The 23,409-nt window shown below is 38.3% G+C and overlaps 1 protein-coding gene across 1 annotated transcript; it reads left to right on the top strand.

Moving 5' to 3' along the window:
- The first annotated feature begins 993 nt into the window (after positions 1–993).
- On the top strand, positions 994–12,171 carry JCHAIN (joining chain of multimeric IgA and IgM). The gene is made up of 4 exons (XM_056111443.1): positions 994–1,079; positions 6,871–6,997; positions 10,305–10,385; positions 11,526–12,171. The coding sequence occupies exons 1-4, from the start codon at positions 1,016–1,018 to the stop codon at positions 11,734–11,736; spliced, it is 483 nt and encodes a 160-aa protein (XP_055967418.1). The 5' UTR covers positions 994–1,015; the 3' UTR covers positions 11,737–12,171.
- Positions 12,172–23,409: the final 11,238 nt, after the last annotated feature.

Genomic DNA, 23,409 nt, shown 5'->3' on the forward strand with positions numbered 1-23,409 from the left:
GGAGACTAAAATTGAGAATGGAGAACCAAAGTACCATAGATTTGATGTTGTTGCATATAAACACAACCAACATGTTGTTATAACTAATTCTGTCTACTTAGAAAGAAAATTCTATCATGTTGGGTATTTTTTTGCTTTTTTAAAAACTGTGACCCTCATTAATGAAAAAAATTACAAGAAATTCCGCAGCGATTTATTCTTCTATTGAAACATTTTAAAAGGAAATCATTTTATTGGCTTTAATTCTGAAAGATGTTACTAACTGAAAAAATAGTCTGCCTTATTGTTGTGACAAAAGATACATCTAATATCTACTTGCCTCTAATTCTAATTAAATATTTGAGTATATGGCATATGTGGAAGCCTGATTATAAATAATCAGATTATGTATAATTGCATATGTCATATGTAGTACATATATTTAAATCTGATAATAGTGATTAAATATAGAAGAAAAATTTGCAGAAGGGAATTCTGCCTAGGAAACATCCTCTCATGATTTGAGAAGCTTCTTCCCTTTTCCCTTCTATTCTCTTAAATAAAATCCTTTACTGGATAATAAAAATAATAAAGAGGAAAATTACATAAAGTATAATCAGGCTGTAAGATCTTTAATTTGTCCTTTCCCTTCTCCTTTCTTCATTTACTGTTCCAGGCACAATACATGTGATATAATTAACTTTATAACTGATAATGAATCTACTCAGGTAATAAAGTTGAGAGCACCTATTTACACTGGATTAATTGTATAGCGGAAACGTAAACAAAAAAGACAATGTCACAAAGCTGTGCTCCTGTGGAATGCTTGGGATAAAAACGCAGAAATGCTACACTTCTTTTCAGTGTAGCATTTAAATTTCAGACCTCAACCGCAGTCTGATCGTTTCTTAGTTTGTTAGCCGCCTGACGTGTTATTTTAAGAAAGCAGAAGCACCGTCATTTGCACACCCCTTATAGACCACTCACCTTAACCCTGACTTCTTAGCTTGAGTTTTTCAAGAGAAGCGAAGTCAAGATGAAGAGCTATTTGCTTTTCTGGGGTGTGTTGGCCATTTTTGCTAAGGCTGTTCTTGTGACAGGTATGTGGTATTTTGAAAATGAATTTAGATAAAAGAAAAAAAATCTAATAGATCTGTGTTTCAGATTTAAACATCTGTTTGTGCTTTACTGGGCCAGTTATCTGGATACTTTTTCTGTCCTTTATATGGGCAATGATATTTATACAGAATAAGATTTAATACAATTATTTTTTCCCTCTTTCTTTTATTTGCCTATTGCAAATAAAAGAATAAGAAAAAGAGAATAAGAAAGTAGATACAATTGGATGAATATAGACAGCTATACGTATAAGTAATCTTCTTGAGGCTCTTAAATTAATTTTCCAAGTAAGTGAGACAATATTTACTATAATTGCAATGTAGAAATATTGTGATTTTATTATTATTATTATTTGATTTTTGGATCCACCTGACGATGCTCAGGGGTTACTCCTGGCTCTGCTCTCAGGAATCACCTCTGGCAGTGCTTGGGGGACTATATGGGATGTTGGGGATGGACTCTGGGTTGGCCGCGTGGCAGGCAAATGCCCTACCTGCTGTACTAGTGCTCTAGTTCCAAAATTGTGCTTTTATTCTCCAGAGTGATTGCTGCTAGGATGTTTCATTTTTTTGAAAGTTTTTTTTTTTTTTTTTGGTGTGGGGGCACACTTGGTGGTGCTTTGGGCTTATTCCTGTGCTCAGAGATCAGTCCTGGTAGGGCCTAGGGGCATCAGGGATATGGGGAATCAGGGATCGAATTTGGGTTGACTGACTGCAAGGCAAGAGCCCTATTCACTGAACTATCACTCTGATCTCTGGTATTAATTTTAAAATCTTCTAGAATACATGGCACCTGAATTATGACGATTTTTATTTTTGGATCACAACCAGCAGTGCTCAGGGCTTACTTCTGGCTCTGTGCTCAGGGATCACTTCTGGCAGACTCGGGGGACCATATGGGGTGCTTGGGATTGAACTTGGGTTGGCCATGAACAAGGCAAATAGACTACCCACTGTGCTATATTTCCAGCCCCATTTTACGACTCTTAGACAATGTTTAATGTTTTTGGTATTGCTTATAACTTGCTTGAACTTTGGTTATCTTGGCTATTGGCCTTTCAATTAACTACATGAAAAGACATGCATTATACATACAGTAGTGCAGTACTAATAATTTTCATCTAGATAGGAGGGAATATGAGTTAAAGGCATGGTGCACTCCAATCCAGAATTGCCAACTTGGGGTTATGTTTTACTTTATGGGACACTCTTTCTCTCCCTCTCTCTTTTGTTTCCTAAATAAGACTATTTACTTCATTGAAAAGAGGTATAATATGGATAGATTGCTTTTAACACAGGACTTACTGTTTTTATTTCAAGACAAAATAAGATATGTAATTCAGAATAATGTAATTAAGAAGCCATTCAACATATTTTGTACTCATTTAGATTAGGGATAATGAATTTGTAATACTATTTAGGATATAATATTAAACATTAACTGTATATTAATATATAGATAAATATGCTTACTAACATATTTACATACCAATAAACATATAAAACATCTATATATCTAGAAATAGATTAAAGTTATAACTTACTTAGCACATTTTATGTGTGTTCTAGGCATTATGCTAAGTACTTTACATACATTATTGTACTTAATTCTTACAATAATCACTTGAAGATAAGTACTGTTATTATTTCTAACATATTGTTGGTCCCATTTAGATTTAGAGAGTTGTTAGAACTTACCTAAAGTCACATGCAAGAGTATGGAAAGGATAACTAGGTAATCTAATCCATACTTACTATTCCAAATGACCATCTTATTCTAATTGTATGTTATCTAATTCTAATTACTTTTTAGTAAATTTATTATGTTACTTTATAGAATAAAGTAAAGCACTTAATCCAGTATGCAGTTATTCCTTCTCTCTCTCCCTTCCTTCTTCCTTCTCTCCTTGTCCTCCTTCCCTTCCTTTCTGCTTTCCCTTTCTTGCTTATGGACCACACCCAATTGTGGTCAGAGCTTACTCCTGGTTCTGTGCTCAGGGATTACTCTTGGCCTTGGCCTTGTTTAGGTGATCATATGTAATGTCATGGTTCAAATCTGGATCTGCTGTGTCCAAAGGCAAGTGACCTACCGGTTGTACTATCTTTTCATCCCTACTTTTCTTATCGTTTGAATGGAATTAAATGAAAGTTTAACAAATACTCATAGTACACCTACTATCTCTCAGGTGCTTTTGGAATAAAGTAAAGCACAATTTTCTGTAATAGATAAATTAGGAAAAAATACTGCCTGGCAGTCAGAGGGAATATCAGGATTCTACTTAAGTCTTGATAAATGTATCTGTACATTTCTGGTAAGTATATTAGGCTATCTAATGTTTTAAAACAATAATACCAGTGCTATTTTTGTCCTTTAGTTGCTAGTATGGAAATAAATTATATGCCATACTGAAATCTGGACATTTTGTATTTAAAACTTAGTAGTCAACTCCTGTCCTCAATTCAATCTGTATTTTTAGTCAAACGTTACAAGTCTATCTGTATTTTTATTTTTGGTGAAAAACATTAAAAAGTCATGAATTCAGCAGTAGGATAGAGAACACCATTTAAGCCATCTTATTCTTTTCAAAACATTAAAAAAGGAAATCATTTTCTTGAACTGACTTCATAATGTTTCATCTCCAATTACATAGACTTTTATCAGAAGTTATTAAGTAGTTACAGAAAATGGGACAATAATGCATTATACAGTACTCCAAACAATTATAAGTACAATAATAATGAGCGTAAAATGGTTTTGTAATTGCTGTTACCATTAGGATGGAAATACTGCAATTAGGTCCTGTCTGCTCTGGGATCATCTCTGGAATAATTAGACACCCAGTTACAATGATGTCTATCCTGATTATTTAACCGTTAGGACTTGAAATCATGTGCTCAATCTTTGTTGTTGCTGTTTTTTTTCCTGTTTGGACTTTGAGGTAATTTATTTAAAACATTTTAATATCACAAAATTATAGAAATAAATATACCTGACATCATTATTTTAATTAGAACAAGTAAAATCATTATTAATTAAATGTTTATTAACTGACCTAAAATTAGATAATAATAAATAGTCTTTGTGTGTTCTTTAAAATACTTGCTAACCCTTTGTTCAATTTCATATTAGAGAGTTGAAGCTTTTTAAAAAGAAGGTGAAAATGGTCTTTGTTTTCTAAATAGCATAATGGCATTTTATCATATGTGACATATTTCCACTATCTCTAAAACTATATTGTACAAGTCTTGGGTGATGAATTTTTTAAAAAAATTTTTTATTAGTGAAACACCATGAGGTACAAGTGGTATTACATGGAAAGTATCATGTTAAGTGAAATGAGTCAGAAAGAGAGGGATAGACATAGAAAGATTGCATTCATCTGGGGAACATAAAGTAGCAAAATAGGAGACTAACACCCAAGAGTAGCTGAGATTAGTACAAGGAGTTTTGCTCCATGGCTTAGAGGCCAGTCACACATTCTAAGGTGATGAATTTTTAAGAGCGTTAATAAAGTTAAGTTTTCACCACAATCAATCACTATCATCCTGTTGTTCATCGATTGCCTCGAGCAGGCACCAGTAACGTCTCCTTCACCCTAGCCCTGAGATATTTTTTTATTTATTTAATTTATTTTTTAATTTTTTTCTAGGTGTTTTTTTTTGCCTTTTTTTTTGTGGGGGGGTCACACCAGCGATGGACAGGGGTTACTCCTGGCTCTGCACTCAGGAATCTCCCCTGGCGGTACTCAGGGGACCATATGGGATGCTGGGAATTGAACCCGAGTATGCCACTTGCAAGGCAAAAGCCCTACCAGCTGTACTATTGCTCCAGCCCCTAGCTCTGAGATTTTAAAAAGTGCCATATTCAAGGCTCTTTCAAGGTTAGGAGAATGAGATCCATCATTGTTACTGGTATTGGGCATATTGGGTACACCACGGGGAGTTTGCCAGACTCTGCTGTGTGGGCAGGTTACATTCGGTAGTCATTATATTTATTGTATAGTTTATTATTTTCCTCCATAGACAGACATATTAAATAATGCTTGTACCTCACAGTATTTTCAAAGTGGTATTGAAAGTTTGTAGCCGTGGGGCTGGAGCAATAGCACAGCGGGTAGGGCATTTGCCTTGCACGTGGCTGATGGGTTCGATTCCCAGCATCCCATATAGTCCCCTGAGCACTGCCAGGAATAATTCCTGAGTGCAGGGCCAGGAGTAACCCTTGTGCATCACCAGGTGTGACCCAAAAAGCAAAAAAAAAAATTTTTTTTGTAGCCCTTTATATCTGTATATGTCCTATTAAAAAGAGAATTCTTTTGGGGGAATTTAGGGCTCCCCCGAAGTGCTTCAGGGGCCCCAATGCCACTTCCAGCCACACTTGCCAAATAGCTGTGTGGTTCAATGTTGGGGAATCACCACGGAGACACCTGGAGGTGCTTGGGGAGGGGTGGGGTGTGTAAAAATAACATATTTTGTTTGCTTTGGGTCACACCCAGCAGTTCTTGGAGGCTACTCCCTGTTCTGTCCCCAGGAGTCTCTGCTGGCAGTATGGGGATGATGCAATGGCAGGGATCAAACCCAGGGTTCCTGCATGCGGAGCATGCGCTGCTCAGTCCTTTGAGCTGTCTTTCAAGTCTATAAGAAAACCTTTTTTCCTATGGGGAGGGGACTTTCAATAGGGCTCAGGAGTCCAGGGGCCTCATGTGAACCTCACCAGATTTTTGGCCCACTATGCTGGTGGTTCAGTATGAGCCTGCGGATGCAGTGCTTCTCTGGCCTTGTAGTACCAATGATGCTCAGGCCACCCGGTGGGACTGGAGGCTTCTAGGCTGCGCCCAGTGACACTTGGGGCCCATGTGGTGCCCGGATCGATTTAATATTCTGACTGGATTGAATCCTGGCCAACTTCTTAAAGGAAATAATAACAAGTGGCTTGGGATATGGCTCAATGGTTGAGGAAGCACCTTGTACGCATAAGGTCCTGGGTTAAACTCTTTAAAGAAAAAAAAAAAAGGAAGCAGGGGCTGGAGCGATAGCACAGCGGGTAGGGCGTTTGCCTTGCACATGGTGGACCAGGGTTCGATTTCTCCATCCCTCTTGGAGAGCCCAGCAAGCTACCTAGAGTATCCTGCCCGCCCTCAGGGCAGAGCCTGGCAAGCTCCCCTGGGAGTACTGGATATGCCAAACACAGTAATAAGTCTCACAATGGAGACGTTACTGGTGCCCGCTGGAGCAAATCAATGAACAGCAGGAGGATTGTGCTACAACAGTGCATTAGTGAAGAGCTGTTCCTTGATTGAAAACACTTGATGAAAAGCAGGATTCTGTTAGCTCAGGATCAATCTGAAGAAAAACAAACAAAAATTTTATTTCATAGCTCATTTGTATTTTTTTTCATTATTATGTGAGTGTCTACTTAACTACTTTAAGTAGAAAAAATAATAGAATTATTTTTAAGTGGAAAAAATAATAGAGAAGGCTGAAACAGATCAGTCATGAGACTTAATTTTTCTGCAAGGGAAGAAGTAACTCCAGGGGCTGGAGCAATAGCACAGCGAGCAGGGCATTTGCCTTGCACGCAGCCAATCTGGGTTCGATTTCCAGCATCCCATATGGTCCCACGAGCACCTCAAGCAGTCATTCCTGAGTGCATGAGCCAGGAGAAACCCCTGTACATCGCAGGGTGTGATCCCCCCCCGAAAAAAAAAGTAACTCCAGGTAAAATGTATAAGTATATATGTTTTCTTTTGTTCTTAATGTTCTATTTTTCAAGCCCAAGATGAAGATGAAAGTGTTGTTCTTGCGGACAACAAATGTCAGTGTACTCGGATAACTTCCAGGATCATCCCAAATCCTCATAATCCTAGTGAAGAGATTGTGGAGAGAAGCATCAGAATTATGTATGTGGCCTTTTATATTTCCTTTGTGTCATATTAAAAGTGAAGTCAGTTTCTGGTAGTAGCCATTGTTTGAATGTTGTGCTTGTTTTTTTATTCTTCTTTTTAATAAGTAGTACCTGACATGAAGTTCAGTCTGGTTAATGGTAGGAGCTAATTATGTAGAAACTAGGACTAGGAGCAAAGATTTCCAAGCGATCTAAAACCAGTCAGAGATATCAAATCATGACACAAGATTTTTATCGAGTCATCAATGTTCTTTGTGTACATGAAGGTTGTTGTTCTTTCACTTTGAATCAGAACATTCAGTTGTCTTTGATAGTTCAAAATCAAACTTGAAGTGAACATTGAAAGTCTTATTTTGAACCAAATATGATGTATAGAATGTTTGATTATTCAAATTTATGCATAAATGTAAGGTATACAGTTCTAACTGGGTAATTTGATTTAACCTCACTTGTAGGTTGGACTTCAAATGTTCATTTTATTTGATAGTTTAGTAGTAATTTAGAGTTATAAACTATGAAATTCTTAAGATTTAAATTGTCAATACTTAAGAATGAAATTCCTTTTGGATCTATAATCAATAATAAGTCTTCTTTATAAACTACTCTAACCTTTAGTAGTGTTCTTAAATCAAGTACCTCTTACTGAAAGGGAATATAGCACCGATTACTATTTTATCAGACTGTTTCAGGTTTGCCTTATTTAAGAACTGTGTTTTGGTATGCAAATTACTTCTTCATTCAGTTTTTTCATCTTTAAATAAGGGGAAAATAGGATGGATCTCTGAGGGTTATTATAAGCTGAAATTGAGAAGATCTATTACTATTAGAAACTGAATATTCCTTTCATAGACTGTGCTAAGCACATTTTCAAAAAACATTGGGGGTATTTAGGGGCTTGAGAGATATTACCGTGAATCCGACTGAGTCCATGTGGTCCTTAAGCAAAGTCGGAAATAGCCCCTGGCCACTGCTCATTGTGGTCTGCAACACTCCCGAAACAAGCAAAAGCACTCTGAAACAACCTCCCTCAACCCTCACCCCCATATTTGCTGTTATTGATTCATTCACCTAATCATATTTATCTTGTGCAAATTATTACTGTGTCCCACTTTTTCTTCACATTGTTTTCATAGGGGGCAGAGCGATAGTACAGGGGGTAGGGCATTTGCCTTGCACTCCACTGACTGGGTTCAATCCTGGTCATTCCATATGGTCTCCCAAGCACTACCAGGAGTAATTTCTGAGTGCAGAGCCAGGAGTAACCCCTGAGCGTTGCTGGATGTGATGCAAAAAACAAAAACAAAAACAAAACTAAACTAAACAAAAACAACATCAGCAAAAACCAAAACAACAAAAAATAAACCCACATTGTTTTAACGTCCTTCTAAACTTCTTTGTTAAAACAATCCTTTTAACATTGTTTTGGAGCTAAATTACAAACACTTCAGCTTAATGCAGAATAATCAGCATGCGTTTAAGCTCTTCCAGTGCTACTCCTTTTTTTCACCTCATTTTTTTTTTAAACTTCATGTTGAAAAATCCAACCACATTATGGTACCTTTACTTTCTCATATTCGCAATTTTTTTTGTTCTTTTGTTTGTGCATATGTTAGTTGTGCCTGAAAAACTCTTTTTTTTTTTTGCCTCTCTCCACCCACTTAACTCCTCTGCAGCGTGCATATCTTAGCTTCCACAGCATTTCCACTAGCAGGTTTTCCTTGACCACTCAGTCTTCACACCGTATAGTCCCTATTAGAAATAGATCATTGGATAATTGGATAATTGGATAATTATAACCTGAAGGGATGGCATTTATGGCATTGGCACCTAACTCACATTGAAAAGGAGTTGAAAATTTTATCATTTCGTTTTATTTATTATAATTTAGGTAGATACAATAGGGTTGAAGTTTATGGTTTCTGTATACAAAATTACTACACCCCGTCCTCCACAAAGTGCCCACGCACAACCTCCACCTGGTGTGTCTTTCTTTTTTTTTAAAACTTACTTATTTTTACACTTGATGCTTATTTTTTGCTTTTGGGGGTGAGACCTGCCAATGCTCAGGGGTTACTCCTGACTCTGCACTCAGAAATTACTCCTGGTGAAGCTCCGGAGATCATATGGGATGCCATGGATGGAACCTGGGTTGGCCGCATGCAAGGCAAATGCCCTACACACTGCACTAACACTCCGGCCTCCACTTGATTTTTTTTTTCTTTTTGAGTCACACCTGGCGATGCACAGGGATTACTCCTGGTTCATGCATTCAGGTATTACTCCTGGAGCTGCTTGGGTACCATATGGGTTGCTGAGAATTGAACCTGGGTTGACCTCGTGCAAGGCAAATGCCTTACCCACTGTGCTATCATTCCAGCCCTTTGATGTGATTTTTTAAGGGGAAGGGGTGCACCTGGTGGGACTTAGGGTCTACTCCTGGCTCTGTGCTTTGGGGTCACTCCTGGTCTTGCTTGGTTGTCTATGCTGTACTAGGATTGAATTCAGAACTCCTGCATGAAGGGCATTCTTTCCAGACTTCTGTGTCATCTCTCAAGCTAAGAAATGCCTATCTTTACATAACATGCTTTTTTTTTCCCCCCTCAGGAGACTACTTTTACTATTACTGTTATTTTTTGTCTACCTAGTGATGCTCAGGGTTTACACCATGCTCTGAGCCCAGGGATCTCTCCTGGTGAGGGTCAGGGACATATGGTATGCTGGGGGTTGAACTAGGTTGGCCTACAAGGCAAGTACCCTATGTGCTAAACTATTTCTCTAATCTGGGCATGTTTTTATTTTTAAATGTATTTTAAAATTTATTTTCAATGCATGTGATGAAACCCAGGGCTTTTCTATATATATATACACACACAAAGTTTGCATATTATTGTACTTGCAATGGTATTTCACCACCTCCACAACCAGTGTATCAATAACTGGGAGGCCCATTTTGAGTAGAAATGTGTGAAATTTATTGAGGGCTGGAGATACTGCACAGTGAATAAGGTGCCTTCCCTTGAAAGCAGCCAACAGGGATTCAATTCCCAGCATCACATATGATCCCCCCAGTTCCTTGCAGGAGAAATCCTTGAGCAAAGAGCCAGGTAAACTTTAAGCAACATCACTTTGGTCCCCAAACCAAAACAAAATTTTATTACTGTGAAATATGAGTCAAATATTATTATATCTTGCTAAATTTAAAAGTCCAAGTTAAATGGTAGATACTGTCCTATAATATATCTGTTAGCACTAATATTAAAATGTTTGCTGGTTTCATTATTTTGCTTTACTTTCTTTTTCAGTGTTCCTGTGGGGAACAGGGAGAATATTACAGATCCTTCCTCTCCAATGAGAACCGAATTTGTGTACCATTTGGCCGACCTGTAAGAGATATTTCTTGTTACTAAAACAAATCTAACAGGAGTTGTTGAGAGTAATTGATAATAAGTAAACTTATTTGTAAGAATGTTTTTCTCAATAGGTTGACACATAAATGTTTACCAATGTATCTGACTTTGACTAACCAATTATTATATTTGCAGATAAAATTTTCCTGTAAGTTTATTCTAGGTGCCAGAAAGATAGTACAGCAAGTAGGGTGCTTACCTTGCATGTGACCAATCCGGGTTTTATTTCTGGTACTTTCATATAGTCCCCCCGAGTCTAGCCAGAAGTAATCCCTGAGCACAGAGCCAGGAGTAGGTCCGTTGTGGCCCCAAGCCAAATTAAAAAATTTTATTCTAGAGAAGAAATCATTGTCATCAAATACAAAAAGTACTAATTTGTCCAAATAGTCCAATAATTGGATTTCAGACTTATTAATATGCAGATAATTCTTTGGAAACTCCAAAACCCTGTACCAAACTACAAAAGGTAACACTATAAGTAACTTCTTTAATTCTGATATACAGTTGGGAATAAACATCACTTAATCACTTAATCACTTAACTTCCCGTTAGTCGTCGATTTGCTCGAGCGGGCGCCAGTAACGTCTCCATTTGTCCCTGTCGCGTGCTAGTGTAGCCCAATGGCATCTCTTCACTCCGGGAACATGGAGGGCCTCAAACCGATCGTTCATGACCTTGACAAAGAAGTCTGACCATCTGGTAGGTGGGCGGCCACGCGGTCTCTTGACATCCCGTGGAATCCAATCAGTAACAGCTCTAGTCCAACGGTCGTCTTTAAATCTCATTACGTGACCAGCCCATCTGATTTTCGACACCTTGGCAAATGAGAATAAACATAAGAATAAAAATTATATGATATAGTCCAAATGATGATAGTAAGGAGCTATAATTCTATAGCCACATATATAATTCTACAGCCATTCTTTCAATAATTTACATTGAGTTCTTCACTACTGTATTTGTATTAGGTTCTTCACTACTAATTTACATTAGGTTCTTCACTACTGTAGAGCAATTGAAGTTAGCTCAGAGTTGCAAGAAATGATTGATTTTGCATGGAAATGTGTAGTTATTCAGATTTTGAGACATGTTTTGATGGATCTCTTTGCTTTTCAGGTGTAAAAAATGTGATCCTATCGAAGTGGAGCTGGATAACAAAGTAGTTACTTCCTCCCAGAGCAATCTGTGTGAAGATAATGAAACTTGCTACACTTATGACAGAAACAAGTGCTACACCAATAGGGTCCCAATTACCTTTGGTGATAAGAGCACTGTGGTGGAAGTAGCATTGACCCCAGATTCCTGCTATCCTGATTATTATTATTAAGTCATTGCTAACTGCACATTTATTTTGAAAGGCCCTCCATTTAGATCTCATGCATTTGTTACTAATCCATTTGAAACCGTGATTTTTTTTTGACAATTAAAAAACTATCCCAGCCCATAACTGAAAGAGTGACATTTTATTTTAACTAGATAATTACTTCTCAATTGTAAGCTCATGTTATAAATATTGAAATCTCTGTTATCATCCTTACCTAAGTGTCTGTCCTGAAGAAAAAAATTTCTAGCAGTAAAATGAAAAAGGAATAATTAAAAAAATAGACAAAATAAAAGTCAGAGTAAAACAGGAAGTTTGGTTAAGTCATCCCTCTCTTTTTGACTTTGCCTTGGAGAACCAAAGCTTTTGCACATTTTATTTCATTTTTAAAAAGCATCACTGTGTAGAGAAAATTTATAAATGTAAACATGTCAATTATAATCATCAAGAAATAATAATTGAAACTTTTGAAAATATTTGTAAAAATTACTTACAATGTGATATCAAATATGTATGAAACCATTTAGTTGAAAGTGATATAATTCAATGCATACTTGAAAAATGTTTTAAAATATAAATTTGATAGCAAATGCTACATACTTTTCTTTCTTAGATAAATTTTTTTTTTTTGATAAACAGGAGATGTAAGAAATACCCATTGGAAATAATCTGTTGTAAGCCAAATATAATGAAATGTGTATGCGTACTCCAAAATATGTATTCTCTAGCACAGCTTGAATAATTAAATAGATTCATAAGCATTCATACCTGTGTGAAATAATTTATTGGAAACATTTGTGTTAACTTCGTTGTTTGAAAATGCAATTTTCAATTGATGAACAGTTTATAAGTATGTTGTAAATATATATTAATAAGTGGATTCAAGTACATATTTGATCTAGTTTTGTCATTTAAATCTAAAATGAGAAAAATAATTTTTATCATGGTATGTAAAACTTAATGGCAAAAGGTGAAGGCCAACAGTCCTTAGTAACTAAGGGTCCTGTAGAAGGTTAATGCTGACTCTGGAATTTAAATAACTGGAGGTCAAACAGTAAAATCAATTTGTTGAAGAGATATTGTTCTGTTTTCTATTTTTAATGATAATTGTAATTATTAATAGCCTCCACTGTGTTCATCCCTATTATTTATACATTTTTAGGGATAAGACTAGGAAATTCTAATACTCAGCTGGAAACATGATGTACCTAAAATATATTACTCTTGATTAATACTTAATTTACTTGGGCTTCAGCTGAGTCTTTGAATTTTATTTAATCAGGAAAATTTTAAATAAAATTAAATTTTATTTAATCAGGAAACATCTGCTGAGTGTTTACCCATGCAACGAACCATGCTAGAGTTTTTCGGTCATTAACTTGTAATAAGTGCCCTCTGCGGGTAGGGTGTTTGTCTTGCACGCCGCTGACCTGGGTTCGATTCTTCTGCCCCTCTTGGAGAGCCCTGCAAGTATCTCGCCTGCATGGCAAAGCCTGGCAAGCTACCCGTGACGTATTTGATATGCCAAAAACAGTAACAAAAAATCTCACAATTTGTTGTGAGACGTTACTGGTGCGCTCTCAAGCAAATCGATAAACAACTGGAGGACAGTGCTACAGTGCTACAAGTGCCCTCTGATAGCTTCCTTTTGGCACTCCTCCCTAAGCATTCTGTTGAGTAGTCGACTTCTCCACCCTGACCATTTTTTTTTTTAAAATAGGAACCATAACTAGTGTGATAGGGAACCTGGAGCCACTCTTGGATGGGCTTGACCTGGAGGTGTGGCCCTGATACTTCTGTGTTTCTATGCTCTGCTTGTTTTGATGCTTATTGATGTCTCGATAGTGATAGGTCTGTTCAGGTATTCCAAATCTTCTTCATTAAGTCTTGGGCTTGGGAGATTATAAGAATCTCTTATTTCATGGCATAAAGTTTCTCAAAGTAATCTCTAATGATCCGTTAAATTTTATAGTCTCTGTTGTGATGTCCCCCACCCCCCTTTCATTTCTGATTCCATTTATTACAGTTCTCTCCCTCTCTTTCTTTGTGAATCTTGCTACTGGTTTATCTATCTTGTTTATTTTCTCAAACAACCAGCTCTTGGGTCCATTGATCTTTTGGATTTTTAAAAAAATTTTAGCTCATTAATTTCTGCTCTAAGTTTTATTATTTCCATCCTCCTGCCTGATTTGGGCTCCTTTTTTGATTACTTTCCAAGATATCAAGCTGTGACGTTATTTATGTGGGCCCTTTCTTCTTGATGATTTTTTGTAGAACTATAAACTTTCCTCTTAATGCTGCTTTTGCTGTGTCCCACAAGATCTGGTGACTTGTGCCCTCATTCTTGTTTGTTTCCAGGGGTCTTGTGATCGATTTCCTCTTTTAGTCACTGGTTGTTCAGTAGTGAGCTGTTTAATTTTCAAGTGTTTGATTTGATTCTCTGTTTCTGTGCCTGATTAACTATTTTATTGATGCGTATCATAGAGCGAGCAGGTCCATTGATGCTTGAGAGCCACTATGGTCATGCCCAATGGTGATCAGGGGCCACGATCGAACTCAAAGCCTCGCAAATCCTAGGTATGTGCTCTGTCACTGGAGCTGTCTCCCTAGTCATCACCCTGAGCATATTCTAAAAAATGCTATCTCTATCCGCTCATCTTGGTTTTTTTTTGTCCCCTTGAACTTATTACTCCCTAGCAGATCATCTATTTACTTATTTACTATGAGTGTGGCCTGACTTCTACTCGTGTGCATGATTCACATGATCAGGCATTTCAATCTTTCCTAGTGATGAACAATATGAGGACAAAAGTTGAGTCAGTTGCATGACTTATTGGAAAATTAAGATATGGATAGCTTACCATAAACAATGCCTGGCACATATAAGTGCTCAGTTAAAAAGAATGCTTGCTGAATAAATAAATGCAGTATAGCTTAATTGAAGAAAGAAGACTTATGCCTAAGTAATTACAGTAATTTGGCAGAATCCCATGGATGCAAACAGATTCCAAAATATTACAAGAATTTGTGAGAGATGTTCTCTCTCTAACTTCAGGTTTATTGTAAAATAATGGAAATAATCACAATACAGATTAAGGCAAAGAAAATGAAATTTGATTAAATATATATTAATATGTTGTTGGCTGATTACAATAAATCATTCAGTTAATATCCATTTTTTCCTAAAGATAGAATTAAAAGGAAGGGAGAAGAAGGAAAAGCTCTTTATGGTAAGATCTTTTAAGATTTTTTCTTTTTACTTTGTTGTACATCATACAGGATTGGTAGCTATAGTCATCATGCATCCCTTAGACCTTATAACTAGACATTGATGAATTTTGACCCTTTCTTCAGTTTCTCTCTCATCATGCCATCTGGTTTTGGTAACAAGTTTATCTCTTTTTATGTTTTTATTTGTGTTTAGAGTTCACAACTAGCGAGATCATATAGTATTATTCTTTCTTTGTTTTACTTAACTCAGCTAATGCCTTTGAAGTCCATCCATATGATAGGGAAAAACTACCTGAAGGGACTTTTCAATTCTCTTCCCATCTATGCCATAGTTTCTTTGCATGATCACGGTGATCACAGTCCTCCCGTTGTTCATCGATTTGCTCGAGCGGGCCCAGTAACGTGTCAATCGTGAGACTTGTTGTTACTGTGTCTGGCATATCGAATACGTCACGGGGAGCTTGCCAGGCTCTGCCGTGTGGGCGAGATACTCTCGGTAGCTTGCCGGGCTCTCCGAGAGGGGTGGAGCAATCGAACTCGGGTTGGCCATATTGGCTGCATGCAAGGCAAACGCCCTACCACTGTGCTTGCATACCAACAGCAAAAGGTTTGACCACACTGCTGATTCATTTAGAAAAGACCCTCTAACCCAGCATCAATACCTCAATATCTAGCTGAAACTTAGCTATAAATTTAGAGTTCTGGCAGTCTTTAATCCATTTTCTTGTATTTACTAAGACACAATTTATCATGGATACACTAAAAAATCTTGGTAGAGGAGGCCACTGTGAAAGAAGCTTTTTGGTTCCTTGCAGGAGTGTAATTGGCCCGTGGCTCTTGTGTCCTTCACTGGGTTTGTGTTTGTGTGTAGTGTGCTCAGTCAGTTATGACTGATAATGGCCAGGACATTAAAAGAGGCAACCCTGGAGGACACAGATTCTTCTAATCGCCTAGGACTTGCCATTGCTTCGCTGAACTTTTCTTATCATCATCAGATAGTGGCTACCTAACTTCCTTCTCTACTCTGTTTCCTCTTCATGGGCTAGACCTGCATTAGAGTTCCATGCTTCTTCCTGCCTTCTTCTTTCCCTATTTTTCCATCCAGGACTTTCCCCTAATTAAAGAAAAATTTTTAGCTTCTTATCCCTATTAGAGTCTGTTTTTGCATGATATGAATATGCATGTGTGATGTGATGATACTTATGATATTGAGCAGTGTTTAGATGGTTGGTGATTCACCCATAGGGAATTTCATGTAAGTCACACAGAATCTCTTTGGTACAGATTCATTATAGATGAGAAAACTGAGTCAGTGGCTAATTCACATGCTCATTAATACATTCATCTTCTAATTGTCAATAAAAACTCAAATACACTTTGCTATAGCCTTGACAGATAACCCATCTGGTTTCTTTTTTTTTTTTCTTTTTTTTGGGTCACACCCGGCGATGCTCAGGGGTTACTCCTGGCTCATGCACTCAGGAATTACTCCTGGCGGTGCTTGGGGGACCATATGGGATGCTGGGAATCGAACCTGGGTCGGCCATGTTGGCTGCGTGCAAGGCAAACGCCCTACCCGCTGCGCTATGGCTCCAGCCCCCCATCTGATTTTTTGACAATCATTTTTTTTATGTGGGAATACTGCAATTTATTCAGCGACTGATTAGCTGATTGAATTGGGCATGAACTCCACCTTACTTTTTTTTTCATTTTTTTGTAATTTTATTTATTGAATCACCATGAAGGCAGTTACAAAGCTTCCGGGTCTAAGTCTTGGTCATACAATGAAACACCCGTACCTTCACCAGTGCCCATTTTCCACCCCCAACAATCTCAGTATACCCTCATCCCAATCCTCCCCCTACCTGTGGGGCATATGATTTCCACATTACTTTCTCTCTACTTTGATCATATTCAATATTTTGACACCAGACCCACCATTTTTTAAAATTAATTTTTATTAGTGAAACACCATGAGGTACAGTTGTAGACTTACAAATTTTTGTGCTTGGGTTTCAATTATACAATGATTAAATACCCATCCCTCCAACAGTGCCCATTTTCCACCACCATGGATCCCAGTATTCCTCCCACTCCCATTCCCCCATCCCACCCTGCCTCTGTGGCAGGGTATTCCCTTTTGTTCTCTCTCTCCTTTTGGGTGTTGTGGTCTGCAAAAGAGGCATTGAGTGGCAATCATGTTCAGTCCAGAGTCTACTTTCAACATGCATTTCCCATCCTGGGAGGATCCTCCAAACACCCTTTATTTGGTGCTCCTTTCTCTATCTGAGCTGCCCTTTCCCCTAGAATGCCCGGCTGGCCTCTAAGCCATGGAGTAATTCTCCTGGTACTGATCTCAGCTATTCTTGGGTATTAATTTCTTATTTTGTTACTTTATGTCCCTCAGATGAATGCAATCTTTCTATGTCTATCCCTCTCTTTCTGACTAATTTCGCTTAACATGATACTTTCCATGTAGTACCACTTGTATGTAAATTTCATGACTTCATCTTTTCTAACAGTTACATAGTACTCCATTGTGTAGATGTACCAAAGTTTCTTTAACCAGTCATCTGTTCTTGGACACTCAGGTTTTTTCCAGATTCTGGCTATTGTAAAGAGTGCTGCAATGAGCAAACAAGTGCAGATGTCACTTCGACTATACATTTTTGCCTCTCTGGGATATATTCCCAGGAGTGGTATTGCTGGGTCAAATGGGAGCTCAATTTCCAATTTTTTGAGAATCGTCCATACTGTTTTCCAAAAGGGCTGAACCAGTTGGCATTCCCACCAACAGTGAAGGAGTGTCCCTTTCTCGCCACATCTGCACCAGCATCGGTTGCTTTTGTTCTTTTGGATGTGGGCCAGTCTTTGAGGTGTGAGATGGTATCTCATTGTTGTTTTGATCTGCATCTCCCTGATGATTAATGATATAGAACATTTTCTCATGTGCTTTTTTGCCATTCGGATTTCTTCTTTGAGAAAGTTTCTGTTCATTTCATTGCCCCATTTTTTGATGGGGTTGGATGTTTTCTTCTTGTGGAGTTCAACCAGTACTTTATATATCTTTGATATCAACCCCTCGTCAGATGTGTATTCGGCGAATATCCTTTCCCATTCTGTAGAGTGTCTTTGTATTTTGGTCACTGTTTCTTTTAAGGTGCAGAAGCTTCTTAGTTTAAGATAGTCCCATTTATCTATCTCTGTTTTCACTTGCTCGGCCAGTGGCATGACATCTTTGAAGATACCATTAGCTTCAATGTCATGGAGGGTTTTGCCAACTTTAGACCCACCATTATTATTTGAGACTTTACCCCAACACTCAGATCTGCTGAAAAGGCAACAGTAGACAATTTGTTTTCTATTGCTGGTTATTAATAACATATGATGTCGCATGGCTGCAGTAGTGGCTGTGCGATTTTGAAATTCCGAAATTCCGAAATTTTAACACTTAAATCTGGAGGGATTTCTGCCAAAACCTGCTGGGTTCTGAGATTTGCTCCTGAGTCTCTGGGATCATGGCTGTTAAGCAGCTTGAGCAGAAGCCAGAAAGGCCGTTCATTCATTGGGACGGGGAGGAAAAGGCTGGCTCCACCCCCATCCCCTGAGTCCCTGTGTGTCTCGTCACTGAGGGCCCAAACCTGACTGTCCAGTGGCCTCTGGCGGATGGAGGCTACCGAGGCACCTAGGAGGAGCAGGCAGAGGGACAACACCCTTTCCCCCCTGGGGTGGCCCGGCGACAGTAACCTACTGCGTGGTCCAGATGCATTTCTGCCAAAAGCCACTGGGTTTCGAGATTTGTTTCTGAGTCTCTGGGATCATGGCCATTAAGCAACTTGATCAGAGAGAGGTCGTTCGTGGGAGATGACTTGGGGTCTTGTTGGGTTGACAATAATTTGTGCTCACTGTAAAATTTTCACAGCCCATGTTTTATTTATTTTGAGGTGCATATGATGAATTCATTGATCCAACATAAGTTCAATTATTTTTGTATTCCTGTTTGATTAGAATTATGTGGGTTTTATATTAGTTTCTTCATTTGTTTTTGAGCCATATTTAGCTTTGTGCTCAGGGGTCACTCTTGGTGGTACTCAAGAGACCATATATGGTGTCAATGATCAAACAGGTGTGCCTTGTGAAAAATAAATTTCTTAACCCCTATATTATCTCCCTGGCCTCAATTTGGGTACTTTAATTTTTTAATTAACAATTTAATCAATTGAACTCCAAGCCATGGAGCAAAATTCCTGGTATACATGCTAGGGGAAAAGGGAGCTCAGATAGAGAAGGGAGTACCAAATAAAGGGTGTTGGGAGGATCCTCCCAGGGTGGGAGAAGCATGCTGAAAGTAGACTATAGACCAAACATGATTGCCACTCAATGCCTCTTTTGCAAACCACAACACCCAAAAGGAGAGAGAGAAGAGAGGGGAATGCCTGGCTACAGAGGCAGTGTGGGATGGGCGGGAAGGGGGGTGGGAGGGATACTGGGATCCGTGGTGGTGGGAAATGGGCACTGGTGGAGGGATGGGTATCTGATCATTGTATAATTGAAACCCAAGCACAAAATTTGTAAGTCTACAACTGTACCTCATGGTGTCTTACTCATAAAAGTAAAAAAAAAACTTAATCAATTGAAACAATTTATGCACCATGATTTACAATAATGATATGGTTTCACGGATACAAGGTTCTAATGTCACACCCTACACCAGAGTGTTCTACTCCATAATCTTCCACCCTATCCCCACCCTTCATGCTTCCTCATGATAAGCTCAGTTCTGTAGACCAGTTCTCAGGTTCTGTTGCCTTTGGTCGTTTATTATTCCCTTATTATGTTTCTTCATATCCCACATATAAAAGAGAGAGAGAGAGATCATTCTGTATCCGTTCCTCTCCTGAGTAACTTTACTCAACACGATACTCTCCAGATCCATCCACATAGTGGCAAATTGCAGAATTTCATCTTTTCTTGTCATTGTATCACTGTCATCCCGTTGTTCATCGATTTCCTTGAGCAGGCACCAGTAACGTCTCTATTCGTCCTAGCCCTGAGATTTTTAGCAAGTGCCACATTGGAGGCTCCTTCAGGGTCAGGGGGATGAGACCCATCATTGTTACTGGGTTTTGGCATATCGAATATGCCATGGGGAGTTTGCCAGACTCTGCCATGCGGGAAAGATACTCTCGGTAACCTGCCGGGTTCTCCAAGAGTAAGAACTAGATATTGGTGTTTTATTAGTGAGACACCATGAGGTACAGTTGTAGACTTACAAATTTTTGTGCTTGGGTTTCAATTATACAATGATCAAATATCCATCCCTCCACCAGTGCCTATTTCCCACCACCACGGATCCCAGTATCCCTCCCACCCCCATCCCTCCCATCCCATCCTTGCCTCTGTGGCAGGTGCCCAGTCATACTTGAACACATGGGTCCTTTCAAGGTTTTTGTTATTGTGGATAGTGTTGCAATGAACATAGGAGCACATGTGTCTATCTTAGGGTAAATGCCAATAAGCAGAATTGCTGAGTCTTATGAGAGTTTATTTCTAGTTTTTTTTTGTGAAGTGTCCATATTGTTTTCCAAAAGATAGAATGAGCATTGTGGGTATTTTATAAGACAAGTATGTACTATTGGCGAGATTATTCACCTCTGTATAGCTTTAAAAATTAGCATTTTGCTTAAGGACCAAGCAGGAAATACTATGTTAATGAGCAATAAGGAAAATGTTTCTTTGTGCCAGAGCCTAAGAAATCACTAAACCCAAGTCAAAAATTCAGCTTTCATTTAAACACTATTGTCATTTTTAATGGTTGCATATAACTTGATACTTAGCCATGATTACACTTTTGCAATAATAAATTGTAGGTATACAGGTTTGGAAACAAGAGAAACAGAATCCCAAATCCCTCCCGTGGGAGCAGCAGAACAGTAAAAGTGTGAGAACTTTCCAGGATTTGGTTTGGGAGTGGTAGGGCAGCTGAGCCGATAAATTCAAGTTAGACTATAGTATTTTTACTTATTGACTAAAGGATATTCGACAAATTCACTTATAATCCAAGATTGTTCCTTTTGTAAACACAATGATCTGTTTATTTTTTTAAAAAGCAAATAAAGATAAACGCTGAAGTCTACTGCATATTATTTAGTGCAGCTGTAGGATTTCATAACCTTCTATAAATTGCTGGAGTCATAGCACTGCTGGTAGGGCGTTTGCCTTGCACAAGGTCAACCCAGGTTTGATTCCTTTGTCCCTCTCGGAGAGCCCGGCAAGCTAAGGAGAGTATCCCGCCTGCACAGCAGAGCCTGGCAAGCTCCCCGTGGCATATTCGATATGCCAAAAACAGTAACAAGTCTCACAATGGAGATGTTACTGGTGCCGGTTCGAGCAAATTGACGAACAATGGGAGGACAGTGCAGTGCAGTGCTACAGTGCTATAAACTGCAGTTGTTTTTATGTGTTCAGTGTCTTGGCTTTTTTCTCTGCCAGGGCAACAAATTAGAGAAAAATGTAAACATTGGTATTCTTAATAATTTTAAGTTTGAAATGCCCCTAGAGAACTTGTTAATAACCTGTGAACCCCAGGGACAGAAATGTTGATTAAAAAGTTTGGAGATGCAGCTGGAGAAATCACATATCTCGAAAAACATTACCGGGTGTTTTTTTGGGAATTGGGTGAGAACCCCTGATTTGGAACAAGTCAGGAGGAAAAGCCTCTACCTCCACCCAGTGGTTAAATTGTGAAATAAACATACATAAATTTTTAACATTGTTTCATTTAATCCTTAACTGCCTATCTTCCTCCTACAAATGATGAAATGGAGCCCCAAAGAGATGAGGTAATCATCTAGGGACTTTAAATTAGTACATGAGGAACTGATAATCAACTCCAAGACTGTGAAGACCAAAAACTAATACTGTCATTCAAATATATCTTATCTAAAATATGTGGTCAGAGAATTTCGCATAGTAGTTACACTTCTGAGGAAACAGTAAGAAATAGGACAAAGAGGCCTAAAATTTTATCATCGTTTCCTTTATGACCACGAAAATTCAGAAGAAAGTTTAACATCAAGGGAATGATCATATCAGCATATTTCAGAATATTTTACAATGAAAAAGGGTTTGAATTTTATTAAAATTGCTTGTAAATGGTGATGGGAAATAATTATATTTCGCAAAATAATTAAGACTCTCCATCCCACCCTCCCAAATAAGAGACAATAAGATGAAATATTAACATCACATGCCGGTATTCTGTGTTAATTTTTATCATTTAACAAGTTTTCAAATTATTTTATAATGATAGTACTTAAACATTTTATTTAAATCTATTATTATTATTATTATTATTATTATTATTATTAGTAGTAGTAGTAGTAGTAGTAGTAGCCTGCCAAGCTACCCATGGTGTATTCGATATGCTAAAAACAGTAACAATAATGGGTCTCATTCCCCTGACCCTGAAAGAGCCTCCAATACGGCAGCGTTGGGAAAGACGAGTGGGGAGAGGCTGCTAAAATCTCAGGGCTGGGATGAATGGAGATGTTCCTGGCACCCGCTCAGGTAAATTGATGAACAATGGGATAACAGTGATACAGTGATTATTATTATTATTTTTGGGGGCCTCGCTAGTGGTGCTCAGGAGGACCTGGGGTAATTCTAGGCCAATCCACCTTCACCTCAGTGTAAGGGTCTGAGGATGTGGTGTTCAAACACTGAATTTCTGAAACACTATCATTACCGATATCATATATCATGGTACTTCAAGTGAAAAAGTGAAAACAAATAACTCCCCCTGTCTAACGCAACTGCTATGTATTCTGTTGTGAAAAGGCAATCATCTATGTTCTCTCTAGTGCAGTTTTCTTCTGGAGTTTCATTGGGCATTTGGCAAACCATTGGGATTTTGAGTCACAGGTAAACCATTGGGGTTTTGTGGAGGAGACACAGAACCATTGATTTTAATTCCAACATTTCTGGTTCCCCTTTTGGTTTTTAGAAACAAAGTCGGGTTTCCTGAGTCTGAGATGATTCTTCTTCAAGGTCATGGCTGAAGGAGAGGGGAGAGCCTGAGGGGAAAACCAAACTGGGCCTAGAGATGTCAAATAAGTAATGAAGGAAACTCGGAGCAATGTCTTGTGTTCTCTTTGGAGAGTCATGTGGGGGTGGGGTGGGGGTAATGACTGCTTAATGACTTTCCTTTTGGGGGAGCAAAAAGCCAGAGGAAGAATCTCTATGAGAATGGCTACGAGGCTGTTTTCAGAGGCAACCAGGACTGGTTTTTATCATGTTCTGCTTGCTTCTTGCTTAAAGTGAAAAAGTGCAAAATTACCTCCAGCCAACTCAGTCAGTGCTAAACTACCTGAGAGAAATCTATTTTTGTGAGATGGGAAAGCTTACAAAGTAGTTAAGTTTTAGCCTTTCTGGGTTATCACCTGTCCT

The sequence above is a fragment of the Sorex fumeus genome, unplaced genomic scaffold (genome assembly GCF_029834395.1).
Source record: "Sorex fumeus unplaced genomic scaffold, SorFum_2.1 ptg000013l, whole genome shotgun sequence".
Taxonomy (NCBI): Eukaryota; Metazoa; Chordata; class Mammalia; order Eulipotyphla; family Soricidae; genus Sorex; species Sorex fumeus.

What these genes read in the sequence shown, in the direction of transcription:
- JCHAIN (XM_056111443.1), top strand. Translation starts at nt 1,016, where the DNA reads ATGAAGAGCTATTTGCTTTTCTGGGGTGTGTTGGCCATTTTTGCTAAG. An exon ending in GAGAGAAGCATCAGAATTAT is followed by an intron (nt 6,998 to 10,304) that starts GTATGTGGCCTT and finishes TTTCTTTTTCAG; the next exon opens with TGTTCCTGTGGGGAACAGGG. An exon ending in GTGTACCATTTGGCCGACCT is followed by an intron (nt 10,386 to 11,525) that starts GTAAGAGATATT and finishes TTTGCTTTTCAG; the next exon opens with GTGTAAAAAATGTGATCCTA.